At 35.7% G+C, this 25,534-nt stretch overlaps 1 protein-coding gene across 7 annotated transcripts in view; it reads right to left on the bottom strand.

The window, feature by feature from the left end:
• Positions 1-6,158: 6,158 nt before the first annotated feature.
• Positions 6,159-25,534, bottom strand: part of LOC123524485 (phosphatase and actin regulator 3-like) — a 137,399-nt gene continuing 118,023 nt past the window's right edge. For all 7 annotated transcript variants that reach the window (XM_045302716.2, XM_045302715.2, XM_045302719.2 and 4 more), the window contains 4 exons: positions 24,208-24,269; positions 23,258-23,395; positions 15,937-16,013; positions 6,159-14,249 (listed from right to left, as the gene is read on the bottom strand). In XM_045302716.2, coding sequence (XP_045158651.1) covers positions 14,234-14,249; positions 15,937-16,013; positions 23,258-23,395; positions 24,208-24,269 — 293 coding nt within the window. In that variant the 3' untranslated portion in view covers positions 6,159-14,233. The remainder of the gene's footprint in view (positions 14,250-15,936; positions 16,014-23,257; positions 23,396-24,207; positions 24,270-25,534) is intronic.

Here is a 25,534-nt window from a genome sequence, read left to right as displayed (position 1 = left end):
TTGATAAATTGGAGCAGACCCAGCGTAGAGGTGCACGTTTTGTCACCTACAACAACCATGACAAAACATCAGGCAGTGTAACAAGAATGTTCCAAGAACTCCAGTGGTCTCCACTCGCCGAGAGACGCATACAGCATCGTCTCATCCTGCTTTATAAGATTCAGCATGTCTTGGTTGACTTTCAGACGACTCCAGGACCAGTACCAGCCAGCTGTATAGTGCACTGTACAAAAGGTTTCTTTATTCCCAAGGACCATCCAAGAGTGTATCACCATCACTGACATCAGCACTCTAGAGGGCTTTGTGGCTGCCATTAGGTCATCGGCGGTCGCCTACGTCTTCTTGTCAGGGTAATTACGTGTTTTTACCGGAACTTTTACTAGTGTTTGAAGACAGGAAAGGGCGACTGTCTCATTTTTAACCGCTTGAGGTCTATATTACAGTGTACCAGACTCCTGACCTGTTAAAAAGATAGTTGTGTGATCCCAGGTGTTGTCCTAGATGTGATGTATGAGATAACGCCGCTTGGCTCAAAATGTACATTTCACATACAGTTACTACATAAGTTTGCACTACCTGCTCAAGGGCGTAACCAGAGGGTGGGGGAGGGGGTGCGACGGGTGCGATCGAATCCCCCTTTTTCGGCAAAGCTTGCATTGTTCATTACACCAAAATACCTTTGGACGTCCATTCTTTGATTTTTTGGCTCGCTACGCTCGCAAATTTACATATGTTTACTACTTTTGACGCTGCAACCTTTGTATAAAGTCTGTTGATGACTGTCTGTATCTCAAAAGATCAGTTGTTTCAATATTGAAACTGGCGATTTTACAGAAGGTTGGATGTATCTATCAATACAGAGGACTGTTACATCCATCATATATTTAGATTGACAGATTTGCCAACCTTCATCAAAGGAAACTCGAGCTCAAAAGTCTTATTTACTGAAAGACTATAGACTTTGTACGTGTATTAGATCTAGCCTTATGGGGAATTAATCTGACACAAGTTATTCTGTATTTTTTTTACGTGAACTGCATATGAAATCAAATTTTATAGCTGTGCCTTTTCCTTTCAGTATATTTTTGATTATAAATATATTGTAAGAAAAATACAGTGTCACGCTACAGCTGCTAAAAACAGAAAATTTATTTTGTCGTGCGTTTCTTTAAACGCCATAACGACATTTCCGTTCATAGACAGATTTTCCTGCGCTTTCGTGAATTTAGATTAAATTTGAATTGACCGAGAAGCGTATTTTAAACCCCATTTTCTTTTCTTTCTATAGCTGATGCCTAATTCACATTTGACCCGGGCGCGTGCGATTATTCCTTGCGGATTTTGAGGCATTGTATATGGCTACGAGCTAAGGCGTATGTGTTCACATTATATACGAGCATCGTGCCATTAATTGTACCGGCTCTCGGAGAAGGCCGGGAGAAATCCGTACGGACGCTGAGCGGAGATTATACGGCAATCGTGTCATTCAGTGCAGTTGCCGTGCAGTCTCCGCAAGCTTCGCACGGAAATCGTACGATGCCCGTACTGCTTCCGTGCATGCAGAGGCTGCGCGGAGAAGATACGGTGACGGTACAAGCCTGGACGGCAGTCTATGTGCTTAGAAATTCTGGGGATCAGTCTGTCTACCATCTCCCGAAACATGGTTGGCTCGATTTTGAGGTAAGTTTAGAAGTCCCCATGGGTTTCCTGCATCAACTTCAGCATCAGGGTGTCGTAGTGTCCCAGGGTGACCCGTCTCAGCAGCAAGGGCTTCACGCACACCCCAGCCAGCATGACTATATCGGCCCGATATAGGTATAATGTCGGCAAAATGTGCCGGTGAAGGGCCGACGTCGGGCCGTTGTAGTGCCGCAAAATATTGAAATCGGTAGATCGACGTCAAACACTGAAACAGTGTAACTATTTCGTACGTCGGATTGACATCGGGCCGATATTGGATTCTCTAATATAACTATATTTTTCAAAATATTATCGATAAACGTGATAAAGTAATCTAATTTGTTTATATGTGCTAATTCATTAAGCAAATATGATGTATGCCAGAATTAATCAAACTGGGTTCCAAACAAAATTTGTAGACGGTAGTTATCAAAATTTTATATGTAATAAAGGGAGGTAATAATTATAATGCATTTTTATTTTATGTAAAATGCCGCCATAGAAATATATTTATTTACAAAAAATTGAAATATGAATATGTTTAAAATTCTAATTGAACAATTTTAATAGTGTTAAGAATATACAGAAAGCTTACGTAACTATATAAAATATGCAGTATATAGTTGTGAAAAATATTATATGAATAAAATCAAATAAGCATCATACACATGGTGCGAGACATCAGTTCTCAAGAAAATTACTGTGAGAATTTATGAAGTGTATAATTTAAGAAAACTATGATAAAGCACTGTGTGTCACACAATTTCTCGACCACGATATGATCTGCCAATATCGGGCCGATATCATTTTGATGTTGGCCAAATATCGTTTGCAAAAATCGGACCAATGTCATGATGTTGGCCCGATACCGTCTGCCGACGTCGGGCCGACATCATTCCTATTTGTAGCCGAAATTGAAGCCGATATCGGGCCGTTATAGACAACGACGTCGGCTTGATATCGGGCCGATATAGAATGCTGGCTGGGACCGTCTTCTTCATGTGCCTCTGTCGGGCCTGCTGCTCATCAAGGACGGCGACCAGGCTTGTAATCATCTGCTCACTTCTTCTGACCTGCGTCAACTGCAGCCGCAGGTATGCTGCTCTGAGTCTTAGTGGTACTATCATTACTCCGAAGAGACCAATAATGAAAACATGTCGGAGATGGCCAATATATATAACCATCTGAAAAATGTTTGCGGCAATGATGCGGCCGCTGTAGGGTTGTCGCGCGATGATTGCTTAATATCCGTGCGTTTTAACGGGTACCGCACGGGAAGCTAGCGGCAACCTTGCGGCACCTGTGCGAGGGCCGTGCGAAGGTCCCACGAGTCTACAATCTCCATACGATTTCTTTTAGACAACATGTCCACGAAAAATCGTGCGTTGGCTGCACGAGCAGCGCAATGCCTCCTAAAGATCCCCGTGCGGGAATTGTGCAATGCCATCTACGACACGTCTAGGAGCTACGGGCTTTCGATTTTTCGAATTTGTATAACTTTTCACTAACGAAATTAGTAGAGGTTGCGGAGCCCGTGAATCCGTACGAAAATCGCACTGCCGCCTCCTGCAGTGAAAGGAGGATAAGGGCTGTCTACGGGCTCCTCAGACGCATCGCAGGCCAAATGTGAACTAGGAATTACTTGCCAAATATTCTCAGCTGTGCACATATACATGTAGGCTCTAATTATTCTTTGTATCACAGACTATGATTTTTATGCGAAAATGATTATGTATAGCTATATACCTTTTCACAATAGTGGAATGAAATACATAAAAATGGCAGTTTGAGTTGACTTCAATTTTCTTATAAATGGTACAATGTAAACTTTGTTTCATAAACAATGACCTTATTCTATGCACATCGCATCTGTCAAATATTTTTTTTTTAAAAATAGTGTCTTTCTTGATATTACTTTTATATTATTATCATTATCTTAACTTACTGATTACAAAAACGGAACATTAAAGAAGTTATATAATATTCACAGAAAAAAAAGTAATAAATGAGCCACATATCTACCCATCAGTAAGCTTTTAAACGCCAAATCGCACGAAATGACTTCTTGATTTAAATTTTTTTCTGGGGGAGGCCCCCCATACCCTCACCTGCGAGAGGGGGAAACCCCCTCCCTCACCTACCCCCATTCGTCGTTTCGCGACTCTTACTCGCGTCCCCGCCCCCTCTGAGAAATTCTGGTTACGCCTATGCTGCTTGAATTTGGTTTATTTCATTTCGACAAACACAAATAAAATACTAGTAGACGTTCCACAGTATGTCTCATCTCCTCTACCACTGATCATATTACACTCTTAAAACCATGCAAACAGGAAGTCAAAGAACCTGTTATTTTGTAAATTATTCTCTCTAATTGAGGATACACTTTCAAGCAAATGACTCCATCGAAGTACTTGATTCGGATGACTGTATTAGGAATTGTAAAAAAATATTAGGAATGAGTGTACAAATGCATAAAGACATCTCATGACAGTATTATCAAAGATGCAAAAGCATTTTGAAAATATGCATTTTAGCGTGACTTAAAATGTGTGTTCTGTTATCAACATGGTGTTGATTTCTTTCGGTGTTGAATAATTAATAAACAATGCCATATATAATAGCGGATAATTGATAAATAACAAGAGGATAATTTTCGAGTACTATTATTTTTGACGTTAATAAAAGTGCATATAGCGAGGAATGTTTATAAATAAAATCCATTTGCTAAGTATTCCGATACTCTCACATGTTTTGTGTGAATGAATAAAAACTACAGATTTATTTTTTTATTTTCACAATGACAATGGATACGGTCTACAGTAACATGTCTTCAACAACAGATGCTATGACAACAGTGACTGTCGACGATGAATTGTATAGCATGCGAAGTGATTACCGCGGTGCTATGATATTTATTGTACTCACATTGTGTGTTTACAGTCTTAGCATTACTGCTTTTGTTGCTGGACATATTTACCGACGGGCCGAGTCGAAGATTCAGGACATGCAGATTTCTGAATATTTATCTTCAGTGTATACGCAAAAAATAGAGAGAATTGTAAGACTGGAACGTATCAAAGCAACGACGGCAGCGTGCCGCCAGCTTTTAAAAGATGAGAACTTCGATGAAGGAAAACAAAATGAAACTGAAGATGAGGAAGTGAAAACATATGGGAATGACAGTGAAATAAACACTAGTTATTGTGAGAGTGTTCCACTTCAGAGGTCTAGTGATGGTGGTAATACTGATACAGAACCGACCGAGTGCCAGAGGTCTAGTGATGGTGGTAATACTGATACAGAACCGACCGAGTGCCAGAGGTCTAGTGATGGTGGTAATACTGATACAGAACCGACCGAGTGCCAGAGGTCTAGTGATGGTGGTAATACTGATACAGAACCGACCGAGTGCCAGAGGTCTAGTGATGGTGGTAATACTGATACAGAACCGACCGAGTGCCATATGACTGCGTAGTAGTACTCGGTGTTTTAAGAGGCAGTGACAGAAGCCTTCAGTGCTTTACGTACAATTTGGAATAAGACGCCGAGGGTACAGATGGGACACGTCTACTGGCAATGTATGATCAAGTTAATGTTGATCTTGCTTGATACTAAAACTTTTAGTATTATAAGTTCATTCGTTGTATATATTTAATAGTTCCAATAATTACAGAATATGTGTATAGTAAATATGAGTTTTTCCTTCTGGTTTTCAATTCAGCACAGTAGTTATAATTCTCGCATAGCCTATCATAGAGACAAAAAGTACAAGTGTGGCGTTCAGACGTTTGGACACAATTTTTTTTACCTGTTTCAAGCTGGATCTTAATGATTATAGACAATCATTTTGACAGGTTTTATGTAGATAATTAAGGTAAAATGTGTCTAGTGTTAATTAGGGTGTCTTGTGATTTGATCTGTTGGGTCAGTTTTTGACCCTAGACAACCCAATTTCAAAGTGCCACGGAATACACAATACTAATATTATGCATGTAAATCAGGTAAAAATGTTTAAATAAAAGGTTGATCTATAAACTTGACCTAGTGACAAAGTTTTAGACCCCATACATTGATACATTTAATAAAGACAAACATCCAAGAGGTTTCCTATGCATCAGATGGCCATTCAGGCAGGTAGAGTTAACAAGGTATATCTATAATTTGAGGTAGTGTTCAGGTTTAGACTCAATATGACCTTCACCTTAATTTATAAATAGGACAAGTATTCTGGCAGGGTTTCTATGTGACAGGTAGAAAATGAGGCATTAAGTGTAAGAAGGCGTTTTTATGATCTGACCTAGATTTTACTGAGGCAAACATTCTGAACAGATTGGGCCATAATTGCGACCTCTTGAGTGACTGTGTGAACAGTAAAGTTGTTCACTGACTGACAACAGTCAATTGAGAAGAAAATTGGGCTACTGTAAGTTTATAAGGTACCTATATACTAGCCAAATTTATAAACAAGAAACACACAATTCATGTATTTGTATTTATTTTATTCTTATTCAGATGATAGTGTATAGCTGCATACAATAAATACAAATCCATACAAGTTTATAAAAGTAAGTTTTGCAAAATGAAAACGTTGTGCATAAACAATGTACTTTCACAATATAGAGAATACTTTACAAATAAAATATTTGAAAAGGAATTTTTATTCTTACTTACATGTTCAACAAGAATGAATTGCACCTTAATCACAAAACTAGTTCATTTCTTGATGCCATACTCCTACACATAAGAATCATCTACTTTATTTGACTTTAAATTATTTCATTTAAACCTTACAACACATACACAAGGACTCAAAAAATGCCTCAGGTATATTCTGATTTTTGTCTTTTGCAGATCAGTTGATTAATAATGCATACTAGTCTTTAAAACTTTTTTTCCCCAAAGTATTCAAAAAAAGTTTCAAATACTACTTTCAATATTACAAAATCTGAAAGTAAGTATGGTTGTAGGTATTGCACAGTGAGTCATTTAGAGGTCCTCCAGTGTTTATTGTAAGTTATTACAAGACTCCTAATATAAAATGCTGGTCCATAGCTTGTGTTATATAACCTGTCTATATTCAACACGTTTTCTTGGCTAATATGTCGAAAGTTTAAAAATAAAACAGTGAAAATTAATTTCCAATGTCATTGTAATAAAACACTTACCGGTATTGAATGGCTTACTAGTCAATGGTCAAAAGTACTGGCCCTTGGCCCTTTGGACTACAGGCAATAGTTTTGACTAGTCTGGCAAGCCATTTAATAACAGTATACTATGAAACAGAATGAATTCATTAACAGCGTGAATGAAAAGATATTTAGGTATACATGAGAATTCACTGCTGTGATTCTATTTTGTAAGAACATTTCATACCCCGTTTAAGTGTTTAAATATTTAATGTAAAAGTCAACATTTGTGGAACTGACATGGCACAAATTCATCTCATTTTACAGTACATTGTTTGGTAAGACACTGGGAAAATGAAATCTTCCAAAAAATTATTTCAGTTCTTGAAAAAAAAAATGGAACAATATGATCGCAAACTCAATTTTTATCTTTATTGATAGGCTACAAAATGATAACGGGTGTAAACACAAAGCTATATGAGGCTCAGAGCAATAACTGTGATGTAATTTCTGAAATAAGTTAGTAACTAGACTGAACATGTTGAAACTCCATTAACAAAATCTTATACAAGCAGGTGAGTAAATGCATGCCATGTCAAATTATACCTACCAATAAAATGATGTTATATAAATAATCTACGATCGTATTAACTATAACTTCTACAAAAATAATGGTGACTTTTGTCTGTAATATCTTGATTTAACTTCCAATTCAACTGTACATAATGAAATACATGGTAAAATTAAACTATCAAAAATACATTATAATGGGCTTAATACCTATATAAATGCAAGTCTCTAAAAAGATAAGGTACAATTTGACATGACGTTCACACATAATCAGGTGGTTAACCTGTACACTACATCATTAAGCATTATTGCATCAATTTTATTAACTTACAGCCTTAACCATTACCTAAAACTGTACAATCAGTAAGAAAGGTAGAAAAATATCTGAAAAATCATCAGTCAAAAATTGAAACTTTTATGCACCATTATAATACAGACTATTTGAATGACAATTCCACATCAAATTCAACTACCATAGGTGAAAAAATGTCACAGGAATATTTTTCACTGAAGAGTCACTTATAACATTTTGTAAGTATAAAAAACATTTTGGAAGTACATTAATCTAAATACATGTGCCTGAATTATTTTTATACAACTGGCATGTGAAGTCTATGTGAATTTATTCTGTTTCGTTACAGCATCATTGTTAGGAAATAAATATGTTGTCATGCATTCTGAACATTTATATAGCCTGAAATTACACCTTGATGGTTCATGTGGTTGGAATAACAATTAATACTTTATGTAGCTGGAAATACCATAATGTCCATATGGCTGTAAATAACAGGTTGAATATTCCTGTGGTCAGAAATAACAGTTAATACTTCAAGTAGCAAGAAATAACAGATCATTTATGCAGCTGGAAATACCAGAATGTTCATGAGGCTGAAAAAAGAACAGTTTATCTGGTTGGAAATAACAGTTAATGCTTCATGTAGCAAGAAATAACAGAACATTTATGTAGCCTGAAAAAACTGAATGTTCAGAAGTTTTCAGAACTTTTATATTAACAGAAATAATTACTTGAATAGTTATGTTGCAGATAATGAGTGTTTGAACATTAATTGTTTGAAAATTTATGTAGACCTAAATATCCATCTGATTATGTAGCAAAGCCTTATTTTTTGAACATTAAGACATTCTGGCATCTGAAATCTCGACAACTTCAGGGCATTCTCTTGTACAAACACAATATATATTACCAACATCAACAATTTACAAAAAAGCTCTTTACACATTTTTTTTTCTGTACAAAATTAAAAAATATATTTAACAAATGTGGCTTGCAATTGATTATAAGATTCACTGACCAATATTTTAATGATTTTGAACTTGATTTCAGTTTGTATGCAAATGAACAATAATGACTTAACCTCATAATTCAATACTTCTGCTGAATTCAGTAAAATAAGAGCCAGCACCATTTTATTTCAGTCATTTCATATTACATGAATATATGAGAACTTCCCTTCAAGTGAAGTGAAACTTCCTCACAAACACAAGGTACTAAATATTGTTTTTGTTTTTGAATAAATTTGAATTTTCTTTAAAAATATGCATACAAGAAAGCAGAAACAAATGGCCAGTGAAACTAACAATCTCTGTTCCGCCAGATATAAAAATCACATACTTATAACAGATTAAGTACCAGTATTCTAACATAATTTGAACATCTGTTTCAGAAAAAAAGTCAAATCTTCAGTATTTAATTCAAAACCTTTGAAAAGAAAAAGATGTTCTCATTAGATAGGATTCCACTAACAGTTTGCTAATGTCCCCTAACTCATTTTTTTTTCAACATGTACATCTTATTTTACCTAAATGAATTGTGTTTCAAACTACAGACTGACATGAATGGATGAGACCTTATCTGAACAAAACAAAACAGGACTCCACAATTGTATATCTGCTCTGACAGAAGTAATAAACATTCAATATATATATATATTATGAATTTAGTTAAATGATACATATGAAAACACCATTATCAGAATGGAATGAATATGTTGTACTGACAAGTAGACGAAAACATTGTGAACAATTTCCCATATATTACAATAAGTTCTGGCATATATATTATTTTATATATTGAGAAGAAAGACAAATGTATATATATATGTGTGTTTGTTGACTGGAGAGGAAGCACAGCAGTCGAAGTGAAGCAGTTCAAGAAAAAGCAGCCAGAGAAACTTGTAGTGAAGTGTCTTCTATGGCAGAAAAATTGAACAGTTTGACAGCAGTCAAATAGATATATAAACATTTCAATAAAATATTCATAAAAGATACTTTAAAAATGTATTTTTTGTTTGTCAAACAGAATGCATAATCACTGTTAATGATTCTCAGTGTTTCTTTTTCCAGATCAACAATCACTTTAGAAACAACCCACAAGGGAACTATGTTTTGAACTTTTGGTTCAAGCACTGAAATGATTAAACTTTCACTGGAAAAGAATAAATCAATATGAACTTCTTGAAAATTTCCCACTTTAATTCATATGCAATACATAATTATTCCCTTCTGGTCTGTTTTCAGCACACAAATAATTTTCATAAAGTAAAATAATGAAAATCTGTAACTTGTGTTACTAAAATTTGTGTTACTTGTGTTACAGTGTTACATGTGTTACTAGTGTAAGGAGATGTATATGTTATTATGCTGAGATCACAGACTGACAACTAGCACACACAACACAATACTCTATTCCACCGCAACCATCAAACTAAATTTAAATTTTTGAACTGGGAAGACTGTACACAACTGTTTGTACCATTTCAGCAGACCAAATCAAACCATTCTGAACTTAATTTTCCAGTATTCAATTTTATCATACATTAGAAACTTTCAAGTTGAAAATGACAAAGGAGGTAATGTTTGTCTTGAAAATAGTTTTTCCTTTGAGTATTGAAAAAAAAACAAAAAAAAAAACACTCTTAACAATAACAAAACACTAATTAAAAAAATTTTCCTTTAACTTTGAACTCTTGATCTTGTTTAGAGTGACTTCAATTAATCAAAACTGACCATGACAGAGATAGTCTGCTGATCCCAGCTACTTATCCTTACTAAAATATGGAAAAACAATGCGTTTGTCTTTCAATCATATGGTATCCTTTTTACAAAGAAAACACTAACTCTGTAATTTTGAATTAAAGTTGGTAAAACATTTATTGTACAAAAGGTATGAAGAGAACTGTGTTGAAATCTGTAAAGCATGTATTTATAGATTCTCGGGTACATACTGACACAAACAACACAAAATGCACACTTGTATATCTCCAGTTCAATCTACATTAAAATTCAATCCTCCCTACAAACAATCATGTGAATATTGTTTAAGTAAAACATGGGTAGTGAGATAAGGAAAGTCTTTCATGACCAAATGTTTGGTTGGTTTCTTATCTTTGCCTCTTTCCTTCCTGTCAATTATGGCCATTTTTAAGGAAAAAAAAAAACAACAACAACATCAAACACACAAAGTGACTAATTTCCAGTAAAATACAATCAAAAAAAATATTGCTCAAACATAAGGTACCTGTACATAGCATTGAGTTTAGCACCATTCTTCAATGGTATTTCAGTTTTGAAACTTTGTGCAATTAACCTACAAATTACTCCAGGATTCTGTACCAGTACTAACATGTTTTCCACAAGGAACTGCTAACTTCTCCAAATGCATCTGAAGCAGGAGATGATGATTTCTGACAAGGTGTCTTCTATCAATTTATCGCTGAAAAAATATGTCTCGCTAGGGGAACAAACTCATGAACATACATCTGTAGATCTGTTTCTCTCTACTGACCTAAGTGAGCATGTCTTCATTTCAAAAATAAAATGCGACCTAATTTAAACATAAGTAAAACAGATGTGTTTATAGAGAAATGGTAAATACCATCACTGTTTGCTTACAGAGCTTTTTAAGACCAAGTGTACATCACCAATATGGACACAATTTGAAAGTTTTTTCAAACCTCGCAGACGAAAAGTTTACATGAAGAATACTGAAAATAATGAAATTTTTGCAACATATCTACAAGAAAGGACACGACTTGGCAAGAATTATTATTAGCACTTATTTAGTGTTTTAATGACTGAACAGATAGTGGGTCATTCTAATCCAAGTCAAATACCCTCATCCAAGACCAAAATCTTTACAATGTTTATTTTTATCACTATTAAAATGACTCTTTACAAATGTCAGGCTATCACCAACATTTTGTTTACAGATTCCGTAATATAACAAGACAAGTTTATAAGAAATATACAAACTTGGCACTATATGTGGAAAGGAAATTTCAAATAATTTTGAAATAATAACAAAGCCAATTCCAAATATCTAGTGAAAATTTTTACACCTGTTTTTCAATATATACAAAAAATACCTACAAACTGTACACATGTTTTGGTCCAGTTGGAATCACATATAAGAAACAAGAGGGTCATGATGACCCTGAATCGCTCACCTGAGTACCATATGTTTAAAATAGCACATTGATGCTTGTGGTCATCAGGTAACTATAATAAAACAGTCTAGGAAACATGATCAGATTATTTTTAAAGTATTTATTCCTATATAACTCATATAACAAGTGACCCCAAGGGTGTGGCCTCTTTTCACCCCAGGGGCATAATTTCAACAATCTTGTTAGAAATCCACTAGGTAATGCTACATATAAAATTTCAAAGGCCTAGGCCTTGAACTTTCAGACAAGAAGACTTTCTTCCTCCCTATACAAGTCAATGTTAAATTTTGGGACCCCCAGGGCTTGGCCTCTTTTCATCCAAGGGGCATAATTTGAACAATTGTGGTAGAGGACCACAAGGCAATGCAACATACCAAATACCAAAAGCCTAGGCCTTGCAGTTTAAGGCAAGAAGATTTTTAAAGGTTTTTCCTATATAAGTCTATGAAAACTTGAGACCCCCCCCGGGGCTGGGCCTCTTTTCACACCAGTGTTATAATTTGAATAATTTTGGTAGAGGACCACAAGGCAATGCTACAAACAAAATATCAAAGGCCTAGGTCTTGTGGTTTTAGACAAGAAGAATTTTTAATTTTTTTTTTCTATATAAGTCAATGTAAAACTTGTGACCCCCGGGGCGGGGCCTCTTTTCACCCCAGGGACACACTTTGAACAATCTTCATAGAGGACCATTAGATGATGTCACATGCCAAATATCAAGACTCTACACCTTGCGGTTTTGGACAAGAAGATTTTTTAAGTTTTTCCTTTCAGTTGCCATGGCAACCAGAGTTCTGCATAGAATTCAATTCTTTGAACAATTTTGAAAGGGGGCCACCGAAGGATCATTCCTGTGAAGTTTGGTGTAATTCTGCTCTGACAGTGGTTTTCAAGAAGATTTTTTTAGAAATTGTTGACGGACGTATGACGCACACCGCACAACGGACATAGAGCGGTCACAAAAGCTCACCATGAGCCTTTGGCTCAAGTGAGCTAAAAATGTAGCAAATGAAAGCAGGAAGCAGTGTTTGTGTCACCCTACACTCAATGCTAAAAATAGAAATTACATTATCAGCTGGTAACTTTTTGTAAGTGACCCGGTATGCATCAAGAAAATAATCATAAATTATCTCATTTAACTCATGACAGTTTTCTTTTAACAGGTTCGTATAACAAATTAAAATATTACTAACTTAAAACAATTTTAGGACTGACATTTTACCATAGTTTCATAATTCATTTTTATTAAATATTTTGGTGTTGTAAAACACTGTCTTCAGCAGATACAGGGTAGAGACATATATCCTGTTTTATCTGAGACTGAAGACAATGCTGTCAAATATGTAACAAATTCACTATAAATTTTGAAGCAACTGTAAAATCTGCCACCAATAACCAAAGAAACACGGCCACACTGGTCAGTTGCTAACATGCAATCCGTTGAGCTTTACACGAGAGATAATTTATTTATAAGAATAATTTAAAAATCAAATTAAATCAAATTGTGCAACAAACTATTACACTAAGCACTGGAAATAAAATTCCCTACAGTCAAAATTAAATTTTATAGCTATACAATTGTTCTACAGACACACATTTTATGCTAAAAAAAACATGTACAATATTTTTCATGAATCAACATGATGTTTGTATACATGAAAATGATTGTTTTCTGACAAAAACATGTAAAACATCTCTATCTGACACTATCTTTCAAAGAATGTCAACATAATAATTAACTTTGTAACCAGGAATTCCACTGTTTTCAAAAAAGTAATCAGTGATACATAAAACTGAATACTAGATTTCTATGAGAATTTTTAGTTCATATTTCTACCTGTTTTCCCCCCTCTAATATCTTCATAAACTAACAAAGTCTGTGAGAAAAGGAGAAGTTATTAATGATTTATTTTCCCTCTGGTACTTAAGTAAAGTAATGCTTCTATTACCAGACTATATCCCATTAACTTCAAATAATTATGCAGTGTGTAATCTAAATGCAGATATAATCCTTTGAACAGAACTAAAAACACATAAAATACAGATATTTTACACAGTGGCTATCAGTGAAATAAGTTTGTGTATTATGACAATGCTGTAGACTGGGTTACTGAATGCAGTCTGAATGCCTGTTTTGATGGTAGTAACAAATTGATCACAGTCTAGAATATAGAGGCCAAGTCCAGTTTGTACTGGCTAGATATAACAGGCACCACTGATGGTTCTATGAAGCACCATCGTGTCACATCAGGCATCAGTTAATGCCAGTTTCATATTATATATACCGGTATATAATAGATATATATTTTATAGCAGGCTTGATTGGCATGTCTACATGCAACAGACCTGCTCCAGTATAGGCACTCCCCTAAACATTGTAGCACAATGGTGTCAGGGACGATGGAATCTGAAAAAAAAAATACAAGCAAACATCAGAAAAATAAAGGGGGATAATTAAAACAAGCGGGTCATGATGACCCTGGACAGCTCACCTGAGTAATATGAGCTACATGTTTCAAATGTCAAACTGATGCTAAAATATTAAGAAAGTAGGTCAGTAGGTCACATTCATGGTCACTGAAAGTCAGTTTTAAGATTGGTGTGCAAAACTGTACATGTAATCAAAATTTCAAGGTTGTATCTTAAAAAACAAGAAAGTAGGTTAGAAGGTCAAGGTCACAGTCAGGTGACCCCCTAATCACTTGGGGTCATCAGGTAATTATAATTTAACAGTCTAGGAAATATGATCTGATAATTTCTGAAGTATTTTTTCCTATATATCTCATATAAGATGTGACCCTCAGGGTGGGGCCTCTTTTCACCCCAGGGGCATAATTTCAACAACCTTGTTAGAGATCAACTAGGCAATGCTACATACCTAATATCAAAGGCCTAAGCCTTGAACTTTCAGACGAGAAGATTTTGAAACCTGTGTAAGTCTATGTTAAACTTTGGACCCGCTGTGAAAGGCCTCTTTTCACCCAAGGGGCATTATTTGAACAATTTTGGTAGAGGAATACTAGGCAATGCAACATACCAAATATCAAAAGCTAATGCCTTGCAGTTTTAGGCAAGAAATTTTTTCCTATGTACCTCTATGTAAAACTTGGGACCCCCTGTGTGGGGCCTCTTTTCAACTCAGGGGCATAACCTGAATAATCTTGGTAGAGGACCACTAGGCAATGCAACATACCGAATATCAAAAGCTTAGGGCTTGCAGTTTTAGACAAGAAGATTTACAAAGTTTTTTCCTATATATATAAGTCTTTATATAAGTTTTTCCTTTCGGCTACCATGGCAACCAGAGTTCTGCATGGAATTCAATTTTTTGAACAATTTTGAAAGGGGGCCACCAAAGGATCATGCCTGTGAAGTTTGGTGTAATTCTGCCCAGTGGTTTTCAAGAAGAAGACTTTTTATTTTTAGAAAATATTGATGGACGACACACGATGCACATTGAGCGGTCACAAAAGCTCACCATGAGCCTTTGGCTCAGGTGAGCTAAAAAAGAAAACAAAGTATTAAGTTTTTCTGTTGTAGGTCAGAGCGTTTCCAAGTTTTCGGTAGGAAACCAACTTTCACCTTAAGGTCACCGTAGACTTGATCTTTGAGCAACCAACCTCAAAATCTATTGGGGTCATATGCCAGTCATGAACAACCTGCCTACCAAGTTTGAGGTTTCTGCTCTGAAGCGTTATTCATTTGTTGATTGGAAACCGAAGAGACGAAAAGACAGACAGGCAGACTAACACCTTGGGGGATGGGGGGTGGGCATAATAAAAGTATTCCACTACAGGGTTCAACTCCATCCACCCTGCCTCGGACGAGTTAAAAATATGGTATCTGTAATTCAGTGAGTATCAGTTATTTTCATAGGCACCACTCCGAAGTTTTTACCGAAATGGCTATTATGTGGGGATACAAATTTGTGAATTTCCACATCTAAGATGAAATAAATAGGAATTTGATGTGTTCATCAGGAAATGATGCAACCATGAAACTCACAAACATTCGTCACATTCACATTTCACTAAACATTATATACAGCAATACTGTACAAATTGTGAGAACAGGTCAAAAATGAGAAAACCTACCTTGTTAAATGTCTACTTTCATCATGTACAGCCATCTCCGATGCCTTGAAATCATTCAGTTCTTTCCTTATGGCAGCCTGTAATAAACATGGTAAATGTTTGGCAAAAATGTTTTTGCTTAACTTCAGTTTCTTTAAATAAAATTGTAGCCATTTTCTTCCCAGAAAATTTGAAGTGAATAGTCATTATCCAGTCAGCTTCTTGAGAAAAACTGATATTGGAGTTTTATGAGAAATGACTGAATAATCGAAGTATGTGTAAAATTTGGAGTTCAATGAAGTATGACAGAATATTGGAATTTCATAACTATGACTGAATACTAAATTTCATAACTGCATTTTAGAGTTTCCTGAAGTATGACTGAGTACTGGAGTTTCATGATGTCTGACTGAATACTGGAGTTTCATGATGTATGACTGAATACTAGAATTTCACGAAGTATGACTGAATATTGGAGTTTCATGAAGTATAACTTTCATGAAATATGACTGCATTTTGGAGTTTCATGAAGTATGACTTTCATGAAATATGACTGCATTTTGGAGTTTCATGAAGTATGACTGAATATTTGAGTTTTAGGATGTATGACTGAATATTGGTGTTTCACGGAGTATGACTGAATATTGGAGTTTCACGAGTAGAACTGAATACTGGATTTTTGAAGGTGTGAGAGAATATTGGAATTTCAGGAGGTATAATTGTGACTGGTAGAAGATGGACACAGGCTGCACCTGATCGATGAATCCCCTCTGCGTTCTGCTGATATACTGGCTGGGAACCAGTAGCAAGACAAATTTTCCTATTTTTCCTACATTATTTTATCAGAAGATATTTGACATGACTGAAACTCACACCACATAAACTTCAGCTCCTATTGCAATTGAAAATGTAATCAGCACCTTTGATATATCATTAACAAGAGATCGCAGAGTGATCTTGGCGCCCACCAATGTGCCATTTTTGAGTGTTCCAAATTTCAAGACTTATTGACTAGCTCAAGGTCAAATTTAATTTCCGTACACAACACTGTGCATGTGGTCCAAATTCGAAAGTTGTAGCTTGAGAAATGTGAAAGTAGGTCACTAGATCAATTTCAAGGACAAAGTTCTTTGTACACAAAACTATGCATGTGCATCAAGTTTGAAGGCTGTAGTTTGAGAAATTTGAAAGTAGGTCACTAGGTCAATCTTAAGGTCAAAGTTTATTCTGGTACAAAAAACTATGCAAGTGGTCCAAATTTGATGGCTGTAGCTTGAGAAATGTGAAAGTAGGTCACTAGGTCAAAATCAAGGTAAAATTTCACTTCAGAACACAAATCTATGCATGTGGTCCAAATTTAAAGCCTGTACCTTCAAAAATGTGAAAGTAGGTCACTAGGTCAATGTCAAGGTCAAAGTTTGTTTCGGTACACAATCCTATGCATGTGGTCTAAATTTGAAGCCTGTAGCTACAGAAATGTGAAAGTAGGTCACTAGGTCAATCTTAAGGTCAAAGTTCATTTCGGTACACAAAACTATGCAAGTGGTCCAAATTTGAAAGTTGCAGCTCGAGAAATGTGAAAGTAGGTCACTAGGTCAAAATCAAGGTCAAATTTTATTTCGGAACACATAACTATGCATGTGGTCCAAATTTGAAGCCTGTATCTTTAAAAATGTGAAAGTAGGTCACTAGGTCAAAATCAAGGTCAAATTTCATTTCGGAACATGAAACTATGCATGTGGTCCAAATTTGAAGCCTGTATCTTCAAAAATGTGAAAGTAGGTCACTAGGTCAATGTCAAGGTCAAAGTTTTTCCAGTGCACAAAACTATGCATGTGGTCCAAATTTGAAGGCTGTAGCTACAGAATTGTGAAAGTAGGTCACTAGGTCAAAATCAAGGTCAACTCAAGTCAAGGTTCATCTTGCCACTCAAAACCATACATGTGGTCCAAATTTGAATGTTGTAGGTTATTGACAAGGAGATTTTAAAAGCTTTTCCCTATATAAGTCTATATGAACCATGTGACCCCCAGGGCACGGCCATATTTGACCGTAGGGGGATAATTTGAACAAACTTGGTAGAGAACCACTAGATGATGCTACATTACAAATGCCAAAGGCCTAGGCTTTGTGGTTTGGACAAGAATATTTTCAAAGTTTTTCCCTATATAAGTCTATGTAAACCATGTGACCCCCGGGGCGGGGCCATATTTAACCCTAGGCGGATAATTTGAACAATCTTAGTAGAAGACCACTAGATGATGTCACATACAAAATATCAAAGCCCTAGGCCCTGTGGTTTTGAACAAGAGGTTTTTCAAAGTTTTTCCCTATATAAGTCTATATAAACCATGTGACCCCTGGGGCGGGGCCATATTAGACTCCAGGGATATAATTTGAATCATCTTGGTAGAGGACCACTAGATGATGCTTCATACCAAATATCAAAGCCCTAGGCTCTATGGTTTTGGACAAGAAGATTTTCAAAGTTTTTCCCTATATAAATCTATGTAAATTATAGAAATAAACAAAGGGCCATAACTCACTAAAAATTGTTGAACCAGTCTGATTTTCAGGGGGACACAACTAGGGTATAAATACATCATTCTGACAAAGTTTGGTCAAAATCCCCCCGGTTGTTTCTGAGGAGATGCGACAACGAGAAATTGTTAACGGATGGACGGACGAACAGACGGACAGACCACGGACGCAGAGTGATTTGAATAGCCCACCATCATGATGATGGTTGGCTAAAAATATAGACTGCCTAGTGGCTCAAATGGAACAAGAGCTGACACAGGAGACAGCGCGCTCGACTATTTCGATGCTGGATAGTGAAACTGGGCACATCTGAGGAAACTATAGGTGTCACTGGAGTGTTTAATGACTCCAATTGTGGATGAAGATATTGCACAATAGCCTGAATCTATGTCAAAAATATCAACTTAAAGTAATAAGAAAGGTAAAGATAAAATGTATCAAAACACTATATAAGTACATCCTAAGCAAAAAGGGGTATAATTCATTAAATATTGGTGCTAGAGTTATGCAGCTTGTGTCATATAGTGTGGGTGATGATGTTAACAACTATTTTAAGTTTGAATCAAATCCATTCAGTAATAACAGAGACAGAGTGAAAGTGCATCAAAACTTTAACCTAAAATTCTAAGTAAAAAGGGGGAATAATTAATGAAAAATTGGTGCCAGAGTTATGCATCTTGCATCATATGGTGTGGGTGATGATGTTGAACAACTATTTTAAGTTTGAATCAAATCCATTCAGTAATAACAGAGACAGAGTGAAAATGCATCAAAACTTTAACCTAAAATTCTAAGTAAAAAGGGGAAACAATTCATGAAAAATTGGTCCCAGAGTTATGCACCTTGTGTCATATGATGAGGGTAATGATGCTGAACAATTGTTTAAGTTTGAATCAGATCCATTCAGTAATAACAGAGATAGAGTGAAAGTGCATCAAAACTTTAACCTGAAATTCTAAGTAAAAAGGGGAATAATTCTTGAAAAATTGTGCCAGAGTTATGCATCTTGTGTCATATGAAGTGTGTGATGATGCTGAACAACTATTTCAAGTTTGAATCAAATCCATTCAGTAATAACAGAGGTAGAGTGAAAGTGCACCAAAACTTTAACCTGAAATTCATAGTAAAAAGGGGGAATAATTCATGAAAAAATGGTGCCAGAGTTATGCACCTTGTGTCATATGATGTGGGTGATGATGTTGAACAACTACTTTAAGTCTGAATCAAATCCATTCAGTAATAACAGAGATAGAGTGAAAGTGCATCAAAACTTTAACCTGAAAATCTAAGTGAAAAGGGGGGATAATTCATAAAATATTGGTGCCAGAGTTATGGCCCTTATGTCAGATGATGTGGATGATGATGAGGAATAAGTATTTCAAGTTTGAATCAAATCCATCAAGTAATTACAGAGATAAGTTGAAAAAAGAGAAAGTGCACCAAAACTTTAACCAAGGTGGGGACGCGGAAAGACGCCGACGCCAGTAGGATAGCTCTCCTTATACTTCGTATAGTCGAGCTAATCATAAAAAGTAGTAACTTTCCCCATGTTGTCATTCTTATAAAACTTTTATTTCAAAGTATTTAAAAAGTAACCAATGAGCAGTATGGAATGAATCAAATTTATCATTACCTTTTGTCCCCAGTACCCAACACATGTCATTTTGTTTGTTTGTGCACTGATGGACAGAGAGTTCAAACACTATATGCCTTCCGAGTCTTCAACACCGGAGGCTTAACAAGAGCTGTCACAGGAGACAGTGCGCTAGACTATTTCGGTGTGGATAGTGAAACTAGGCACATTTGACGAAGCTGGAGCTGTCACTGGAGTGTTTAATGACTCCAACGTGGATGAAATATTGGATTACAGCTTGAGTCCGTGTCAAAAGTATTAAGTAATAAGAGAGATAAGGATCAAGTATATCAAACATTAAATATTAAGTATAATTCTTAGCAAAAAGGGGACATAATTCATGAAATATTGATGCAAGAGTGATGTCATGCTGAATCAAATCCATTTTGTAATAACTTGAGATATAGTGAAAATGCATCAAAATTAACCTTTAATTCAAAGTAAAAGGGGCATAATTCATGAAAAATTGGTGCCAGAGTTATGGACCTTGTGTCATATGATGTGAGTGATGAAGTGGAACAACTATTTTAAGTTTGAATCATATCCATTCAGTAATAACTGAGTTGGAGTGAAAGTGCATCAAAACTTTAACCTGAAATTAGAAGTAAAAAGGGGAATAATTCATGAAATAATGGTGCAAGAGTTATAGCCCTTGTGTAATATGATGTGAGTGATGGTGTTGAACAACTATTTTAACTTTTTATCAAATCAATTTAGTGATAACTGAGATAGAGTGAAAGTGCATCAAAACTTTAACCTGAAATTCTAAGTAAAAAGGGGGGGCGGATAATTCATGAAATACTGGTGCAAGAGTTATAGCTCTTGTGTCATCTGATGTGAGTGATGATGCTGAACAACTATTTTAAGTTTGATCAAATCCATTTAGTAATAACTGAGATAAAGTGAAAGTGCACCAAAACTTTAACCTGAAATTCTAAGTAAAAAGGGGGAATAACTCATGAAATATTGGTGCAAGAGTTATGAACCTTGTGCCATATGATGTGGATGATGATGAGGAACAACTATTTTAAGTTTGAAGTAAATCCATCTAGTAATAACAAAGACAAGAGGGTCATGATGATCCTGAATCGCTCACCTGAGTAATATAAGCTACATGTTTCAAATGTCAAACTGATGATTTTGAGAAATTTTTTGGAAGATTTTCCGATGTACAATCAAGTAACCCCTGGGGCGGGGCCAATTTTACCCCGGGGTCATGATTTGAACAAAGTTTGTAGAAGTCTACTAGGCAATATTACATATCAAATATCTAAGATCTAGGCCTTCTGGTTTATTTTAAGCAAATTTATGAAGATTTCTCTATGTACAATCATGTAACCCCTGGGCTGGGTCAATTTGACCCTGGGGTGTCAAGATTTGAACAAATTTTGTAGAGGTCCACTAGGCAATGTAACATGTCAAATATCTAAGCTCTAGGCCTTCTGGTTTATTTTTAATAAATTTTGAAGATTTTTCTATGTACAATCAAGTAACGCCATGGGGTGAGGTCAATTTGACCCCAGGGGTCACGATTTGAACAAATTTTGTAGAAGTCTACTAGGCAATGCTACATGTCAAATATCTAAGATCTAGGTCTTCTGGTTTATTTTTAGATTTTTTTTAAAGATTTTCCTATGTAAAATCAAGTGACCCCTGGGGCGGGGTCAATTTTGACCCTTGGGACATGATTTGAACAGATTTTGTAGAGGTCCACTAGGCAATGCTACAAGTGAAATATCTAAACTCTAGGCCTTCTGGTTTATTTTAAGAAATTTTTTTAAGATTTTCCTATGTAAAATCAAGTGACCCCTGGGCAGGGGTCAATTTTGACCCCGGGGGGTCATGATTTGAACAAATGTTGTAGAGGTCCACTAGGCAATGCTACATGTGAAATATCTAAGCGCTAGGCTTTCTGGTTTATTTTTAGAAAATTTTTGAAGATTTTCCAATGTTAAATCAAGTGACCCCTAGGGCGGGGTCACCCCGGTGTCATGATTTGAACAATTTTAGTAGAGGTCCACTAGGCAATGCTACATGTCAAATATCTAAGCTCTAGGGCTTCTGGTTTTTGAGAAGAAGATTTTTTAAGGATTTTCCTATGTAAAATCAAGTGACCCCTGGGGTGGGGTCAATTTTGTCCCCTGGGGTCATGATTTGAACAAATTTTGTAGAGGTCCACTAGGCAATGCTACATGTGAAATATCTAAGCTCTAGGCCTTCTGGTTTATTTTTAGAAATTTTTTGAAGATTTTCCTATGTAAAATCAAGTGACCCCTGAGGCGGGGTCAATTTTGACCCGGGGGGGGGGGGGTCATGATTTGAACAAACTTGGTAGAGGTCCACTAGGCAATGCATCACACCAAATATCTAAGCTCTAGGGTTTCTGGTTTTTGAGAAGAAGATTTTTTAAGATTTTCCTATGTAAAATCAAGTGACCCCTGGGGCGGGGTCAATTTTGACCCCAGGGTCAGGATTTGAAAGAATTTGGTAGAGGTCCATTAGGCAATGCTTCACACCAAATATCTAAGCTCTAGGGCTTCTGGTTTTTGAGAAGAAGATTTTTAAAGTTTTTCCTTTTGGTTGCCATGAGTTCTGCATGGAATTCAATTCTTTGAACAATTTTAAAAGGGGGCCACCCAAGGATCATTCCTGTGAAGTTTGGTGTAATTCTGCCCAGTGGTTTTCAAGAAGAAGATTTTTTTACAAATTGTTGACGCATGATGCATGATGGACGACACACGACGGACATCAAGCGGTCACAATAGCTCACCTTGTCACTTCGTGACAGGTGAGCTAATAAAGAGAAAGTGCATCAAAACTTTAACCAAAGTGGGGACGCGGAACGACACCGATGCCAGGTCGAGTAGGATAGCTCTCCATACTTCGTATAGTCGAGCTAAAAAACAACAGAGATAGGAACTAGCAGTAAATGATAAATGTTTGGTCAACTGTGACTTTTCTTTCTCCACTTATCTTACCAATTGTTATTAGTAATCACAAGTTACCAAGCTTTGCCAATTGATCTGTCTGTTGACTGTGTATTAACTTTTAGACTGGCATATGTATGGATTTTTTCAAACTTCTGGCAGGTCAATAGTATTAACATCTTATCAGGAGACTGAAGGGACCTGTAAAATATTCGGATTTTGACCCTCCTGTATGACCTACCTTATCCCTAGGTGTAAGTCTGGTCCAAGGTTTGTCTGCTCGCCTGTCATATTCATGTGCATCTGTGCATTCTATGTATTCATTGAACTTAATGATCTTTTTCTCCCGCAGTTCCTCTATGGTTGGTCTAAAACTTAGCTGAAAAATAAACAGTATCATAACTTCATTAAAGTCTATATATAATGTCTTCATATTTTAATTTTAACAATTTGAAAAGAGATTCAAAATGTTAATAACCACTATTCTTACACTGCAAATAACACATAATAATTATTTTCTTTTTCATCAATTATTTTGGTTCTAGGGTTTTCGTACCCATTGGGTAGTGCAATTTGGAGGAATCAGAGTAACAAAACAATAGCAATGCAATGCGGAGCAATATATGCCTGAAAGTATGACCTCTGACACGTTAGTGTGATCTTGACCTTCAAGAGAGCCATCCAAAATATGCGCTCTGCATGTTGTCTCGATGTGGTGAGTGGGGGAGGCAGGGCACTTTTAATACTTGTCAATTTATAGCGTTTTTATTTACTTTTCTGATTTTTTTGTTTTAGTTGGGTTTAACATTACTACGACACAATTATAGGTAATAAGGCCACTTTCTAGCTTTTCATGGTGAAGGAAGACCCAAGGTGTCCCATCACTGGCCAGAACCTGAGTAGAACCACTGACCATAAGCTAGATGGATGGCTTCCTCACAAGAAGAATTCTACACCTTTAGTGAGGCACAATTCCTTATTGTTGAGAGGCTAATGATTTGAAGTTAGCAACCATAACCACTCAGCCACAAATTTTTGATAAACAATAAATGTTAAACAAAGACAGATGGATAGGAAATTTAAGTAGTGTTAATTTTATTATAGACAATAGTTTCTAACGGGTGAACAATAGCTCTAATGAAACCAAGGAGTTACATACTTGCAATGGTGCCCTAATCTAGTAAAACTTACTTTTCTGATCAACAGTTTCTTTTTCTCTTCTTTTTCCCTCTTAGCAGCATCTTCAGTGCTCACTATAAATATAGAAAATTCTACCTTTACTCACTGTAAATACAAACAATTCAATCTTTCCTCACTATAAATATAGACAATTCTACCTTTATTTACTGTAAATACAAACAATTCTATCTTTCCTCACTATAAATATAGAAAATTCTACCTTTACTCACTATTTATATAGACAATTCTATCTTTACTCACTGTAAATACAAACAATGCTATCTTTCCTCATTATAAATATAGAGAATTCTACCTTTACTCACTATAAATATAGACAATTCTACCTTTACTCACTGTAAATACAAACAATTCTATCTTTCCTCACTATAAATATTGACAATTCTACATTTACTCACTATAAATACTGACAATTCTACTTTTACTCACTATAAATACAAACAATTCTGTCTTTCCTCACTATAAACAGGGGTGTAAATTTTTTTCTTCACAACACTTGCCCTGCAGGACTAGTAGCAAGTAAAATTTACTCACCCTTAGTGAACAGTCACTTGCCCTAATAAAATTACAACTATCTTAATGACATTTTTGATACTGTCACTTTTACAAATGAAGTATTACGTACAACAAACAAATTTCAAATATAACACACAGTAGACAAAAAGTATTCCCTTGTACACTACGTTTCCTTTTTAATTAATCATATTCGTTCTGCTTAAATTTTCTTTTCACAGCAGACATTTTTCTTTTTCTTTCACTGTATTTTTGTCATCTCCACCACCCAGTTGCACTCCAAATAAACTACTGATGTTGGTTTGCCATGCTTTGACAAAGTACAGGAAAATAAATGGTGATAATAATGTCATAAATTCTGATAAATAAGTTTATCTTGACTGGCTTACGGTACATGGTTTTCTTGTAATAACTGCATTGATCATAATAATAGTCACAGTCTAGCGCATAATCATTTTCGGTAAGCAATTGAATAATAAAGAGACTACCGACGCAAAGCTTGTTATCATGTTTTGCGATGTAATTCAAGACATTTTTTTGCTGAATTTTGGTAAAGTTACGACGTAAAAAGCACTCGCCCAATCGGTCAAGTATACAGCGAGGTCCACACGTCCTTTCCAGACTTTAAGTCGCCAATGCCAGCAGGTGAGTGGAATTTTACACCCCTGATAAATATAGACAATTCTACCTTTACTCACTATAAATATAGACAATTCTACCTTTACTCACTATAATAGGACAATTCAACCATTACTCACTATAAATATAGACAATTCTACCATTACTCACTATAAATATAGACAATTCT

Source organism: Mercenaria mercenaria, chromosome 3, assembly GCF_021730395.1.
Source record: "Mercenaria mercenaria strain notata chromosome 3, MADL_Memer_1, whole genome shotgun sequence".
NCBI lineage: Eukaryota > Metazoa > Mollusca > Bivalvia > Venerida > Veneridae > Mercenaria > Mercenaria mercenaria.
The sequence above is the reverse complement of the archived record's forward strand: the minus strand, read 5'-3'. Positions and strand labels throughout refer to the sequence as shown.